Raw genomic sequence first — 13,132 nt, 5'->3', positions numbered from 1 at the left:
TGATTGAATAAATCAAACAAACATGGAAAGTCCTCAGTTCTTCTGTCATGTGCTACATTCGGTTACCTCCTGTTGAGTTTTATCCTCTTTTGTTTTTATTTCTCTTTATTTTTGTGTTTGAGAATATTCAGGCTTTGCAAACGTTTTAAGGCCATCCTTTTCCGTGCTGCCAGATATATCATGTTCTCTGATGTCCTTTTTATTCCATATTACCTTGTAAGACTCCAGATAGCATACAGGAGAGCCTGTTTGTGACTGCTGGAGCAAAATGGGCTTGCAAAGCTGACTAAATTCAGATACTTTATATGAGAGCAAGTTTGAAAAGTGATAGAATTGAAGTATGAGTAACACCTTCACCAAGGAGCTTGTCTGCTTGGCTTGGAAGCTGCAGGACCAGAAGAGCTTGGAGAAATTGAATATTTAGTGATAATTTTTCTCTTCAGAAGCAGGATGGGGTGGGATGGACACTTGAGTGCTGCTTCCTGGATGGCTGCAGGGTGTGAGAAGAGTGGGCACTTCTTACCTGGTATTGTCATGGTCTAAAGCCTAGGGGGAATGTTGGGAGAATTAAAGTAATGGCTGAAAAAGTGGTTTTAAAATTACAGTTTGGCAATTTCATTTTTGTTTACTCAGAAAACATCAGCACAAGATAGTTTACGTATTGAGGATTTCTCTGTTTTAGCTGCTGAGCCTGATGGGTTTTTTTTTTTGAGAGGGGGAGGGTGGGTGGGTAGGGCTTACCAGCTAGCTGTTAGCTAACAGCCTTCACCCAAGGGCAGACTGGCAAACAAGAAGAAATAAACACTACCCCCTGACCTATATAAGGCACTTTTTTTCTTCTTTTTTTAAGCAGGGAATGATAAAGTATTTTTGTAAATTTTGAGACTGAATGGCTGGTTTGTTTGTCCCAGAGCCTGCTTCTTAGCAGTTAAGAATAGTTCTTTATCTGTCCCATTTAAGACTGTATTATTTTACAGAAAAGTGGGCGGTATCCAGCTTTACCCTGATATTGGCCAACTCCCAGCAAATTCTTACTGATAACAGAAGATGCAAGAAGTACCAACAGTCAGTCTTCAAATAATCTGTTCTGTAGCTCTAACAGTTAGTGACTGTCCCCCCTCAGCTTGGCGGTGCTGAGGGTCTCAGCCTTCCTCGCTGTCAGCTTGCTGATGTGGTGATCCTGCAGTCTTGCTGACACAAAAAGCCTTTGTTTCTGAGCAACATTTTTCTTTTAATGCAACTGAACTGCCTTGTGGATTTCTCTCTTCTTAATTTCTCTGGCCATCAGCCGAGTGCTGAGATCTCAGTGCTGGGAGCAGCCCTGTCCCCTCCATGCCTGCAGTGCTGCCACCCTCGGACCGTGGAGAATGGTGTGTGAATGTGGAGAGAAGGCATCAGAGCTCTTCCACCTTTTTAGTATTTAGCACATAAAATCTGCTGCTTTGTCCCCTAACAGCAACGTCCCCTCGAGTTTCCTCCGAGCTGGAGCAGGCCCGGCCCCAAACCAGTGGGGAAGAGGAGCTGCAGCTGCAGTTGGCGCTGGCCATGAGCCGGGAGGTGGCGGAGCAGGTCAGTGCCCGTGTAGGTTTCCCACATGTTCATGCTTTCATAGTTATAACTACCTGCCTCTCTTTGCAATGGCAGCTTGGCTTTACTCCAGGTGGAATAGGGGGAGAAAAAAAAAAAAACAGAACAAAACAAAAAGGCCGTTCTGGAAGATGTTGCTCTTTCATTCTTTTTGTTGCTTATTGTTCTTTTAAATCTCTTTTTTAAAGTAGCTATGGCCTTCGTGCTGTTGAGACTAGTGGAAGATGGCAGTCGCTTTGCAAGAAGACTTTGTTGTGTGGGAAGATGCTAATCATCACACTGCTGAAGGTGTTTTCAGTTAGGAAGAACTGAAAACATGACTAGTCCTGAAAGCCTTCATTTAATGGGGCCAACATATGAAATGCCAGTGAATTCTGATTATAATGAAATTTTGAATGATCTGTTAATTCGGTAAGATCTGTCTGGAACAGAAGGGTGATTGAACACAATGAGCTAGAATATGTAAATAACTTGTTATAAAATAATGTAGCTCCTAAGCCATCACTTGTTATATTACTATGTTAATTCTTAAGATATTCATTCTGAATTTGGAGTAAATGCTGTAATTGTGGGTAAAGTTTACTGCATGTTAATATAGAACAAGGGTGCTGGATCTCAGCTGTGAGTGGAAATTCATGTCTGCCATGCTGAGTGTCCGTAATGTTTTTAAAGGCTTCCTGAGACAAGTGTGGTGTACTGCTGTATGTTCACATCAGGATCTCTGTGCTCTGAAAAGTTACCACCCTGTAAACTTTGCAATGAAGTTAAGGAAAGTAAAGAGTCAGAAGACTTCAGATGAAATAGCTAAAGAAACTGCGAGGGAAATGCCAGTGGTGGAGTCAGTCAACTTCTGAAAGACCAAATGAAAGTGAAAATATTTGCAGTAGTTGAATCTACCACAAACTTGGCAGTTGACAGATGTTAAAAACCTACAGAATATGCGTGGAATTGGCTAGATTGATTCACTTGGATTTCTTTGTAAATATGTCAGTTGCATCAGCTGTAGAGAGATGTTGACAAAAGCCAGCAGCAGTAGACTCTAAATCACTGCATCCTTCAGTTTGATTTGAATGTGCAGAACTGATGATGAAAAGGGAGTATTTCCTCTGTCTTTTAAATTCAGTAGTGTTTCCAGCATTGTAACTCAAGTTTTGCACAGAACTGTAGCTTTCCCATTAGGAGTAAAACAACACAAAGGGAAATTTCAAGCAGCAAAATGGACGCTGTAATGACTGCAGTTACACTGCTGGCCTGGGGTCAGGTTGCTCCTGACCTCTGTTTGAGCGAGGTGAGGAGCACAGGAGCTCTGTTCTCGTGCTGGGTTGCAGATGAGGTGCAGGCAGTGAGGCCAGTGGTGCTGCACGGGGCTGTCCTGGCAGCGGGGTCGCACGCCGGAGGGAGCAGGCAGCACAGTCTAGGCTCATGGTCTATATCAACAGTGTTGATTTCCTTTGCAGGAGGAGCGCCTCAGACGCGGAGATGATCTGAGATTACAGATGGCTCTGGAGGAGAGTCGCAGAGACACAATTAAAATTCCCAAAAAGAAGGAGGTAGTGCCTTCAACTAAGAAATTCCCGGTTACGCTGCCAAAAGCTGAAATACAGTAACACAAAGTAGCTTAATACTGAGCATTTTTATGCTTTTGGGATTGCTTTGTTGTATAGCTTAAAACTTCTTCCACGCGGGTTAAATTTCAAAGTACTAGTCAATGCAGGTGTGTAAAAGGAGAAAAAAAAATAGCTTCTTCGCTCATGGGTTTGTACTTCAGGTTGGTAATGCTCTTGATTAAAGCTCAGATTGTTCCTGCCCTCAGCATACAACTCTTTTGGACCTAATGGATGCCCTGCCCTCATCGGCACCGGCCCCACAGAAAACAGAGCCCTGGGGACCTCCTGCTGTTGCAAACCAAACCGATCCCTGGGGAGGATCCACAGTTGCAGCTACTGCCTCTGACCCATGGCAATCATTTGGTAAGAATGTACTCTGCCAGAAAGAAATATTTATCTTAAGAGTGCTTGCTTTTTAATGTTGAACTTTTCTCAATAGCGGTGCCCAGCGTCATGTTTGGTAATGGCAGGGGATCAGTCCATGTTGGTTGTTTCCTAGACTTCAGAATTAATGTTCCTCTAACTCATTTTCAAGCAGAAACAAATGCGAGTTGCAATCCTTTCCATCTTTTTTTAAGCAGCTGAGATTGTGTGCGCATTTTGAATCCTAAGAAAGAAGAGAAGAGGGAAGCTTTTGTCTTCTCTTTGTGCAGCAAAAACAGCTCATCTCATCCTGGGGGGATGCTCATGCTTTGGCTGCTAGTTGTGTCCAGTGTCATGGATGTAGACTCTTGCCAGCATTTAATTGAGTATAGCACTTAAGCAGGATGCTCTCGCTAGGAAGGCTGCAGCTCTGAATTGCCAAGTCTTGCTCCCAGGGAAATGGGCTGTGTGTACCATCAGAATGAAATGGATTGAAGCGTTTGAATTTATGTATTTATTTATTATACTCAAGGAAAATTGAAGTGATTCTCTTGAATAGCCTCAGAGTTTCACAAGGTTTTGTTACTAAATTTGTGGAATTTCTTTCTGAAGGGAAAGGTCCAGTGTTTCTCATATTAAAGGGCAGTAACTCCAGTTCCTGCATGTTTGCTTACATGTGTATTTGTTACGCTGCCTCTGCAGTCTGTCCAAGCAGTTACTCCTTTCCTTTGAAAGGTGATGGGCTCCTCACTGCAGATGTTAAACTCTCTCTGTGGAATTGCAGTTGGAGATAGTTTTTGGTTGACGTTGGAGATTTTTGGGGGAGGGGGAATGACACAGCAGATCCTTGCACAGGAGGGCTGTTCTTCCTGAAGACCAGCAGCTTAGTTGTGACAGTTCTGCTTCAGACAGGTGTTTGTAGGACCTGTGCTCTAACATGCTGCAAAGCTGTTTGTGTGAGGAGCCAGTGTGCTTCCCACTGCTGTCACGATGACAATTTTGAATATTAATACTGAAGTGCATTTGTTTTTATTTTTTTACTTAATTTTTTTTAAGGGCACCCACATAGCTGCAAGGACAACTGCAGCTCATTGTTTAAGTGTATTTTGTGACTCAATTAGTGAAAAACTGCAAGTGCACAATGAGAACGCGTTTTGGGCCCTAATATAATGGAAATTCAGTTTGATTTTGCACGATTAAAAAACAAAGGAAACCCACCTCCCTCCAATCTTGCATTCGATATATCACCCTCTGGCAAGATTTTCTGTGCATCAGTTGCAGCTGTAGCATTTCCTCTCAGTGGCTCCTAACTTTATTAACGCCATATAACAACCCTTTGTTCCATCTTGCTGGTTGCTTGGCTCCCAAGGGCAGTCGTGGAGATGTGAGATTTATGAATTTGACTGCTAATAGAAGAGTGACTCATTAAACAGTATTTCTCAAATCCTGCTTGTACTTAAGCATTTCAGCAGAGATAATGGAAGCTGAGGGAAGGTATCTTCCTGAGTGTTCTCATTTTGTAAGCTCCCTTTATGAAGGAAGAGACTTTTTTGAAAGCTTCCGTTTATGGGAAGCTCTGTCATTAGCATTTCTTGTGTGGCATTGCTTGTAACTCAGCACTGAGGGCAGATAAAGGAAATCTAAGTACTGGAGTGGGAATGGTTGGATTTATTTGGAGCATTTCCTGATCTGAAACTGCAACAAGACTGTGCCACCTGTTGATGAAACAAGGGCCAGTATTGCAAATTGGATTTTGTACTGTGTGTGTAGTGCAGAGTGTGATGCAGAGGGGTGGGGTGGGAGGGTTGTGTGTGCTTAATGTACTTTTAAAGTATAAAACAGTGTTCAGTTGTGATTTGAAACCCACAAGGTGATTAAAGACATCAGCTGTGTACTTCATGGGTAATTCTATTTTTCTCTTGGATCATACAGTTGTTTGAGGTAATTAAACCATGCTTAATTAATTAATTTAGTTAATCCATTACCAAGTTTCATTGGGAAAAGAACTGAGTGTACATCTGCTGTCTGATTTGGTCACTTTAGAGTGGCAAAAGATATGTATTTAAAGCATTAGGTTTGCTTTCCCGCAGGGCAGGATCAGTGGGAGTGGACACCATAGGAACAAAGCATGAGCAATGCCTTCCAGCAGGGCCCTGACCCACTGCAAATCTGAAAAGGGATTTTGTTCTGTGGTCCTGGGGTTTGATAAGCCCAAATAGCACTATATAGTGGAGGAAGGAAGAAGAGGTTACCTACACTGAAGAGCAATCAATTACCAGGGTGGGAAGGAGGAAGAAACGGGCAGGAAATTACATACAGTGAGACAAGTTTTCTTCTGTTTTCTTTTCCCTTTATGGTCTTAATCTGTCCTTCTGCAGAAGGAAAAGCCCTAAAACTGTGCAGGGCCTGAAGACTTAGGACCAGTTTGTGATCTGAATTTATTGGAGTGAAGAATCGTTAATGTCTTCTAATAAAAACTGGAATGCTGAGCATAGAGGCATAGGGTTAAAAATTGATAATGTGGAAAGGGACATTTTAGATTTGTGTCAGGAGGTGTGCTTGCAAATGGGGATAAAAGAAAGCACAGCCAGCAAGGAGGGAAGCAGATTATATTTTCATAAAGGAACAGTTTTGTGGAAAAGAATCTTACGTTATGTTATCTACTTCGTATCTTTCACAAAGGCTTTTCAGAAACATTCTGTGTATGAGTTCATAAGTATTCCGTGTGCTGTAGATCGCTGCCGGTCAGATATTCTCTGTTGGGATGGCAAGTTCTGCAGCAGAAGCATTCTCATTTTCTTGTTGGAACTGCGGATCTTCTAAAATTCAGTTTTGTGTGGGAGCTTAGCTTTATTAATCTATTAAAACCTGACTGGTGTTCCTGATATTGAATTGCTTCACCTTTTTGTGTTTAGCGTTAGTTGGCAATAGTGACTCATAAATGAGAGTTTGATCTAGGAAAGCTTTCCAAGGTCAGCCTGCACTGACTTGCATTGCTGCTGGCTTTTTTTTGCAGGTGCCAAACCAGCTGCTTCCGTTGACCCGTGGGCAGCACCAGCAGGATCTGCAGCTCAGTCTCTGTCCAAAAATGTTGACCCGTGGGCTCCTGCTCAGCCATCTTCTACTGCAGCAAAACCTTCGGTGGATCCTTGGGGACCAGCACCTGCAAACAAACCCCTCTCTACTTCTGGTGAGAAATTTTCATTTGCTGTGTGTTTCATTTGAGTAAAATAGTGAAATCTGGATGAGTTTTTTGTTCTTGTATTGCTTATTTAAAAGAAACAGTGCGCTGGACTACTTGCAGTGTTCTGTAAAATTAACAGGAGTTACTATGGCTAGCAGCAAAAAGAACCTCAGATACACTTAACTTGGAGCTCTGAGTTTGTGCTGCTGCTTTCTTGGTGCTCTCTTCCATTCTTCTATTAGTATGTGTGGATGCATGCCGAGCTGTTATGACTGCTGCTGCCGTTGCATTTTTAAATGAGTTTTATTTTTAATTAGATGGGGACGTAATTTCTGGAAATGAATGTTGCTGTAATTTTACCTTTCATCGTGATAAATAGCTGTGCAGATGGATGTCTCTGCAGGCACAGATTGACAGGTTAAGCAGCTCCACACTCTGTGGAGATTTTTAGAGGTGCAAATGAAGGTTTGTTGCTTCAGATGAGGATGTCAAATCTGCTCCTGAACTGTTGCACAGCAAGATCAAGAAGGTGCTGATATAATTGTCTGTTCATGCTCTGTAACTAATGCAGCCTTGATGAGTCGTAGTACCTGGAATTTCCACATTGGCACCATAGCTAAATACATCCGAAATGCATTTTCTGCCAGTCATTCATCCCAGTTCTTAATAAACAAAGGAGTCACAGAGCAGATATTGTAACAAGTTGTCTAACGTACTTTTGCCTTGGCAAAGGAGTGTAAGTGGATCGTTATGGGATTGTTGAGCTGTGGTGATTCTTTTTTTGTTAAGAGTTACTATTATATAGGGTCTTAGGTGTTCTCTTTCTTGTTGGTTTTGATTTTTGTTGTTGCTTTTGCTCATTACAGAGCTGAGAGTCTGTACTCTTGTTTGCTGGAAATATGTTGAAGGTTAAAGCTAACTTTAAAAAAAATATATGCACTTTGGTGAATGTAAAACGTCAAAGCTTTTCAGTAATGTGATTACTGTTCGTTTAGGTGTGGTTTTTATTCCCCATTTTGAGGCAAGGGTGTGTCCACGTTTTGAAGATGTTTTGTTTTCATTTGTTGCAAGCTATGGCTAAGTTTTAGTGTTTCAGCTAACAGGGCCTTACCCTCTCTAGGTGCTACAGATAACCTTTTCTATTGCATTTCTTCTCCTTTTAAGTCAAATCTGAAGTTACAGTGACACTCCATTGGTGTTCAGAAGCATATTCAGAAGTGTATTTTACTTGAGGGCTGATTAACATGCTCCATAGTTCAGGCTGTAAAACTGTTGCTCTCTCTTCTTCCACAGCAATCTTTGCTTACCTGGGCCTCTCTCTAAGTGCAGACGTTCAATAAAAGCCCAGCATGCTAAGGTGTGCCTTACATTGTGATTAAAAGCACATTACTGTGAATCATTCAGCTGATAGTGTGAGGAGAATTCTCTGCCATTATCCTTCTCCTTGATCCTTCGTAAGAGTAGGAGCTCTGTGGCTGCTCTGAGCTGCTGCCCTGGACCTGAGTGGCTTCCTGCTAACAGGAGTGGGTTAGAAATTGCTTTTAATAGGATCAGATGTGTGATGCAGTCAAAGATCTACTAATGACAGGGCTCTCTTGTTGTTTTGAACAGGAAGTACATCTTTTGACCTCTTCACTAATTTGAATGGTACAGTTAAAGATGATTTTTCTGAATTTGACACTCTCCGAACTTCCAAAAAGCCAGGTATGGATCCAATTCTTAGCTCACAGGCACTTTGGGTATAGCCTCAACAACTGTATTTGTTCTTGAATTGTATGTAAAAAAAACAAAGCCCCAATGCCATAAGCAAAGATTAAAGCTGGTGATGATGCAGCTTTAAGGGCTTGTTGTTAACCTTTTGTCCTGTCCGTGAACTCAGGGGGAGCTGGCTTCTGCCCTGGTGACCCACAGAGTTTTTTTTACTCTGCAATGAAAGTTGCTGGGTTAGCCTAGAAATCTGCTTGGTTTCTATATTAATGATGTCCTGCATTTGCTTGGAATATGGTTTATGTGATCAAACAGAACAGCGATGTTGATTAAATTTCTCAAATATTTAAGTTACAGTGAATGACGATGGTTGGAAAATGAGGAAATAGCTTCTATGAATGCTGCCATATCTTAGCATATGAGTGCTTTGCTTATCTGTATTTTAAGGAAGGTTCTGACTGAAATGCTGGTGACTGAGTTGAAGCTAGGTTAGGCTTCTTTACCACAAAGGAAAAACTGAGCTTAATCTGGTTGGGAAGGGTACAGTGGTGTGGTGCTGCAAGGGCACAAGTGAAGGCTTTTGAGTATTTCTTCCTTGTTAATTCCTAGGTGCAGTATAGTTACAGGAATATTCCCTGGGGCAAACTGGGCAGGGTATTCTGGAGAGCCCTGCAACTCTTATTGTAGCTACTTACTTTTCTAAATAACTTTTGCAGTGTATCTGCTTGGGTACAGTGAGTGTTGTGTGTACCTGGTGGTGGAGATGGCCTAAATGAATGTTAAATTTTAAAATATTTCCAATGTCAGAGACCTCAGGGTCTTCTTTGCTTGATTATGTAATCAGTGAAATAAGTGTTGTTTTTCTCTTTGTGTTGTTACAGCTGAATCGGGTTCCACTTTGCCGTCCCAGCATAGCGGTACCACAAGTCCTGATCTCTTTGATTCCCAACACTCAAGCATGACATCAGGCAAACAGAGCACAGCTCGGAAAACCCCTGAGTCGTTTTTGGGCCCCAATGCTGCTCTGGTGAACCTGGATTCACTGGTGTCTAAGCCACCACAACCTGTAACTTCGCTGAATCCATTTTTGGCACCAGGTCTGTTTCTGTACATTCCTTCAGTTATTTTATCTTTCCTATAGGAAAACTCTGCATAACTCATTCCTATTTGATTTAATGTAAGCCATTTTTGGCATGTTTTTCTTGATTACTTCAGCCAGCAGATCATGACTGGGGGCAGGAGGGTGGGACAGCGTGGTTTCTAGGAGTGCTGCTGTTGAAAGCCTAGGGTGTTTCTACCCCTGTGCCTGCAGCTGAACTGTTGGGCTATCTTTGTTCAAGCAGGTTTTCTTCCAGTTTTGCACTTACTGTCTTAAAAGGATCTGGGTTAGAGAAAGGCTTTTGGTTATCAGAAATGCCTGAGCTAAAACTGGCTGATCGTAAGAACAGGTAAGATGTGAACAAGTACCATCAGAGAATTCTGTGGGAAAGTGGTAGGTGGTAGTAGATTCTTGTGGCAAGCCCTTTTCCTACTGATGCTCAAGCAAATTAGTATCTCTGACTCCAGCCTATGCTCCAAACACCAAAATCTGCTGTATGTTATGATGGGCTGCTGGTTAAGCTAGCATGGGAACCCAGTTTTGATCAAAACACACTCTCTGATTATCCCTATTGTTAGGTGGACCTTTATTTTGAGTGGACTTAGAAGGTGGCAGTAAACATTTGGAGGATGTGTGTATTTTTAAAAGCTACTGATATGCACTGAAATTTCTGTGTGACATTGGTCTGGTGAAATACTTTAAAGCAGTATTTCAGTATCTGTTTTCTTCACTTTTCTGGCTGGGGGGGTTGGAGGAAAAAGGCAGTTTGTTAATCTCCTTGTGTAAAGAACAAAGGCAGTAATTCTGAAGAGCTTTGGCAGTGCTTAACCAGAGAAAATCTCTGTATCTGCCATTACCAGTCCACAAAAAGTTTGTGAGGGGTCACTGGGCCATGCAAATAACACTGTGCATATACGGTAAAAGGAATTTGTGGCGTTGGCAGCAGCCCAAAAATCCTCAAATGCTGGGAAAGTCGTTCTCTGCTTTTTCTAGCACCACTGTAACTCGGAAACAACTTGTTTACTTTATGAATTCTTGTCAAAACTTAGTGCCAGAAACATGTACAGTTTCTAAATGGAGTTCACTGGAAGGGATCCTGAAGATCTGCAGTAGCTAGACTGCAGAAAGGGAGTTAGAAATAGCCTTCTTAAGGCAAATTTAAGGTGTTTTTTAAATTAAATAATGTCATAGTCATGTTTAATGTTATTGAGTTTAGAGCCTGTTAGTCCTGTTACTGCCATCAGAAGTGGAAGCAGTTGGTCAGTAAATGAACATTCAGTGGTGTAGGTGGTCTGAACGACACAGACCGTGTTTGTGCAGCAGCCTGCTGCGTGGCATCCACACGGGTTTCTCCACTGGGTGATTTGGGGTTGGCAGTATGTACAGGAGGGTGCGATCTTTGCTGGAAAAGATGATCTCCAAAACCTCAGCATTTATGGAGGTGCGATCTTCTTCCCTCTTCCCCCTTCTCTCAAAACTAGGTGCAGCTACAGCACCAACTCCAATCAACCCTTTCCAAGTGAATCAGCCTCAGCCACTCACTCTAAATCAGATGAGAGCAAGCCCTGTGATGGGAACCAGTCCTTCTTTCAGTGCTGTGCCACCAATAAGCATGGAGCCAATACCTCTGTCTTCCATGGCCCCAGTGCCTGTGGGAATGGCACCGATACCAGCTATGGGCACTGTGGCATCCATAACAAGGATGGGCCAGGGGATGAACGTGAGCATTGCAGGATCAATGACCCAACCTCTTCACAGTACAGGAATCCCGCCGTCAGCGTCCCAGTCTACAAATACAACTAACCCTTTTCTCCTATAAAGACCCAATTAAAGGAACTTTCTTTTCATAGTGTTTCCAGGCTGAAGTCTTTACAGCGAAACAAACGTGGCCTGTGTGGACTGAATGGTGTGTAAGAGACTTGGAAGTAGATTTGCAGTTTACAGTTATGATCTTTGAAGAGTTGTCTCTACTTACCAGTTAATCTAAATCTAGTCTTTGCTACAGATGGTACCTTACTTTGGCTTGTTGAGCATTATGTGAAATGTTCAGACTTTTCACCAAAGTTAGATTCTGCCCATTTTGTTACTTCGTTAATCATTTCAATACACTTTCTAGGGAGAACCTGCCATTTTAAACTCCGTTGGCTGTTTTGTAGATGTCAGATGATGTGCTGGATCCTGAAATTACTATTTACCTGCATTTGTCACTTCCTATGCCCATATGATAGACCTGAGATTCAGAGTGCTAGTGAATGTTTTGCACATAACTGTACACAGTTCTAGACTGTTGGTTCACCCATAGTCCTTACTTTTAGAAGAGGATGATTCGGAGGGCCCAGGTGGCTGGTTTTTATGCATTAAACATTGCAACGCAAAGTCGCACTGCTTTTGTATCAGCGGTCTGACTGAGAAAGCAAGCTTGTCTCGAAAGGAAAAAGCAGACAAAAAGCCCAAGAACATTCACGAGTTGTCGAGTATAACGTGTGCTGTTGTATGCAGTGTTGAATTCGTACACTACTCTAAGGACTGCTGAGGAACTCTCTGTGAGTGGCATGCTGCACTCGTGCTGAGTGAGTGTCCTGCTCTGTGCTTGTCCAGTACCAGCTTCGTTGGAAGTTGTGTATTTTGTTTTTATTTGACTTACAATGTGAGTTGAAAGGAGAAAAAAAAAAAATACAGTGGGACAACTTTGAATTCAGTTTCACCGTGGCAAGCTTTAAAACTAATTCAGGCTTAACCTTGCTATATGCAGTTACTCTTGTATACTTTTGCACATATTTTGTTTAGTACAGTTTCATATTTGAGTTTGCAGAGTTACCTGATAGTCCTTTTTTTGCTAATTTTTATAATGTGGTTCTTATTTAACTGTCTGGTTTTGATAGATTTATCAAGTCTGGCTGAAAAATTAAGATATTGGCAAATGTCATTTTTATGGTTTTAATGCCCTCTTATTTATGGTTTTAGCTCTTCGTTTCTGTAAAGAGAGTTTAAAAGGGAAGATTAACACTAAAATATTTTACTTTTAAATGAAGTATTCATAATGCAGTTCAAAACAAATTCTCGTGACTAATTATTTTTAGATGAATTTGAACATAACGTGATTTAAGACTACATTAAAAAGAACAAACACTAAAGTCGCCTTTCCCTTGATTTGTTCCCGGCACGGACTCTGTTCATCCTTCACAGAGATCAGAAGAGAGGCTGTTGTTCTGACTTCCCCCTTTTTTTTTTTTTCCCCTAAAGACATTTAAAGTCCTGATGTACAAACGCAGCTCATTAACTGTACCGACTAATTTTCCTCCGTGAAAGGTGTGCTCCGTGTTAATAACTGGCTCCACGCACTCACTGTAAGCTGAACTAAACGTTTTAACGTGCATGTCTGGACTCATCAGCACTAAACCACGCTCAGGGCTCAGTCTGTGTCTGTGTTTCAGACCTGGCTGCCCGGGGTGGCAGCACTCTGAGCTCTGTGAACACACAGTGTGTGTGTGTGTGTGTGTGTGTGTGTGTGTGGAAGGGATGTCCTGGTGCTCACTCCTGCCTCGAGGACATCTCTGAATGAACTGATGCATCGTGGTGGCCTTT

At 42.0% G+C, this 13,132-nt stretch overlaps 1 protein-coding gene across 2 annotated transcripts in view; it reads left to right on the top strand.

The window, feature by feature from the left end:
• Positions 1-11,995, top strand: part of EPN2 (epsin 2) — a 36,206-nt gene extending 24,211 nt beyond the window's left edge. For both annotated transcript variants that reach the window (XM_065732777.1, XM_065732778.1), the window contains exons 3-9: positions 1,457-1,569; positions 3,045-3,137; positions 3,401-3,557; positions 6,574-6,747; positions 8,353-8,445; positions 9,330-9,545; positions 11,029-11,995. In XM_065732777.1, the coding sequence (XP_065588849.1) occupies positions 1,457-1,569; positions 3,045-3,137; positions 3,401-3,557; positions 6,574-6,747; positions 8,353-8,445; positions 9,330-9,545; positions 11,029-11,366 (1,184 nt within the window). In that variant the 3' untranslated portion in view covers positions 11,367-11,995. The remainder of the gene's footprint in view (positions 1-1,456; positions 1,570-3,044; positions 3,138-3,400; positions 3,558-6,573; positions 6,748-8,352; positions 8,446-9,329; positions 9,546-11,028) is intronic.
• Positions 11,996-13,132: the final 1,137 nt, after the last annotated feature.

This window comes from Cyrtonyx montezumae, unplaced genomic scaffold (genome assembly GCF_038088225.1).
Source record: "Cyrtonyx montezumae isolate F1298 unplaced genomic scaffold, pur_monq_1.0 scaffold_16, whole genome shotgun sequence".
NCBI classification, from domain to species: Eukaryota; Metazoa; Chordata; class Aves; order Galliformes; family Odontophoridae; genus Cyrtonyx; species Cyrtonyx montezumae.
This window is presented reverse-complemented; position numbering and strand designations above follow the sequence as displayed.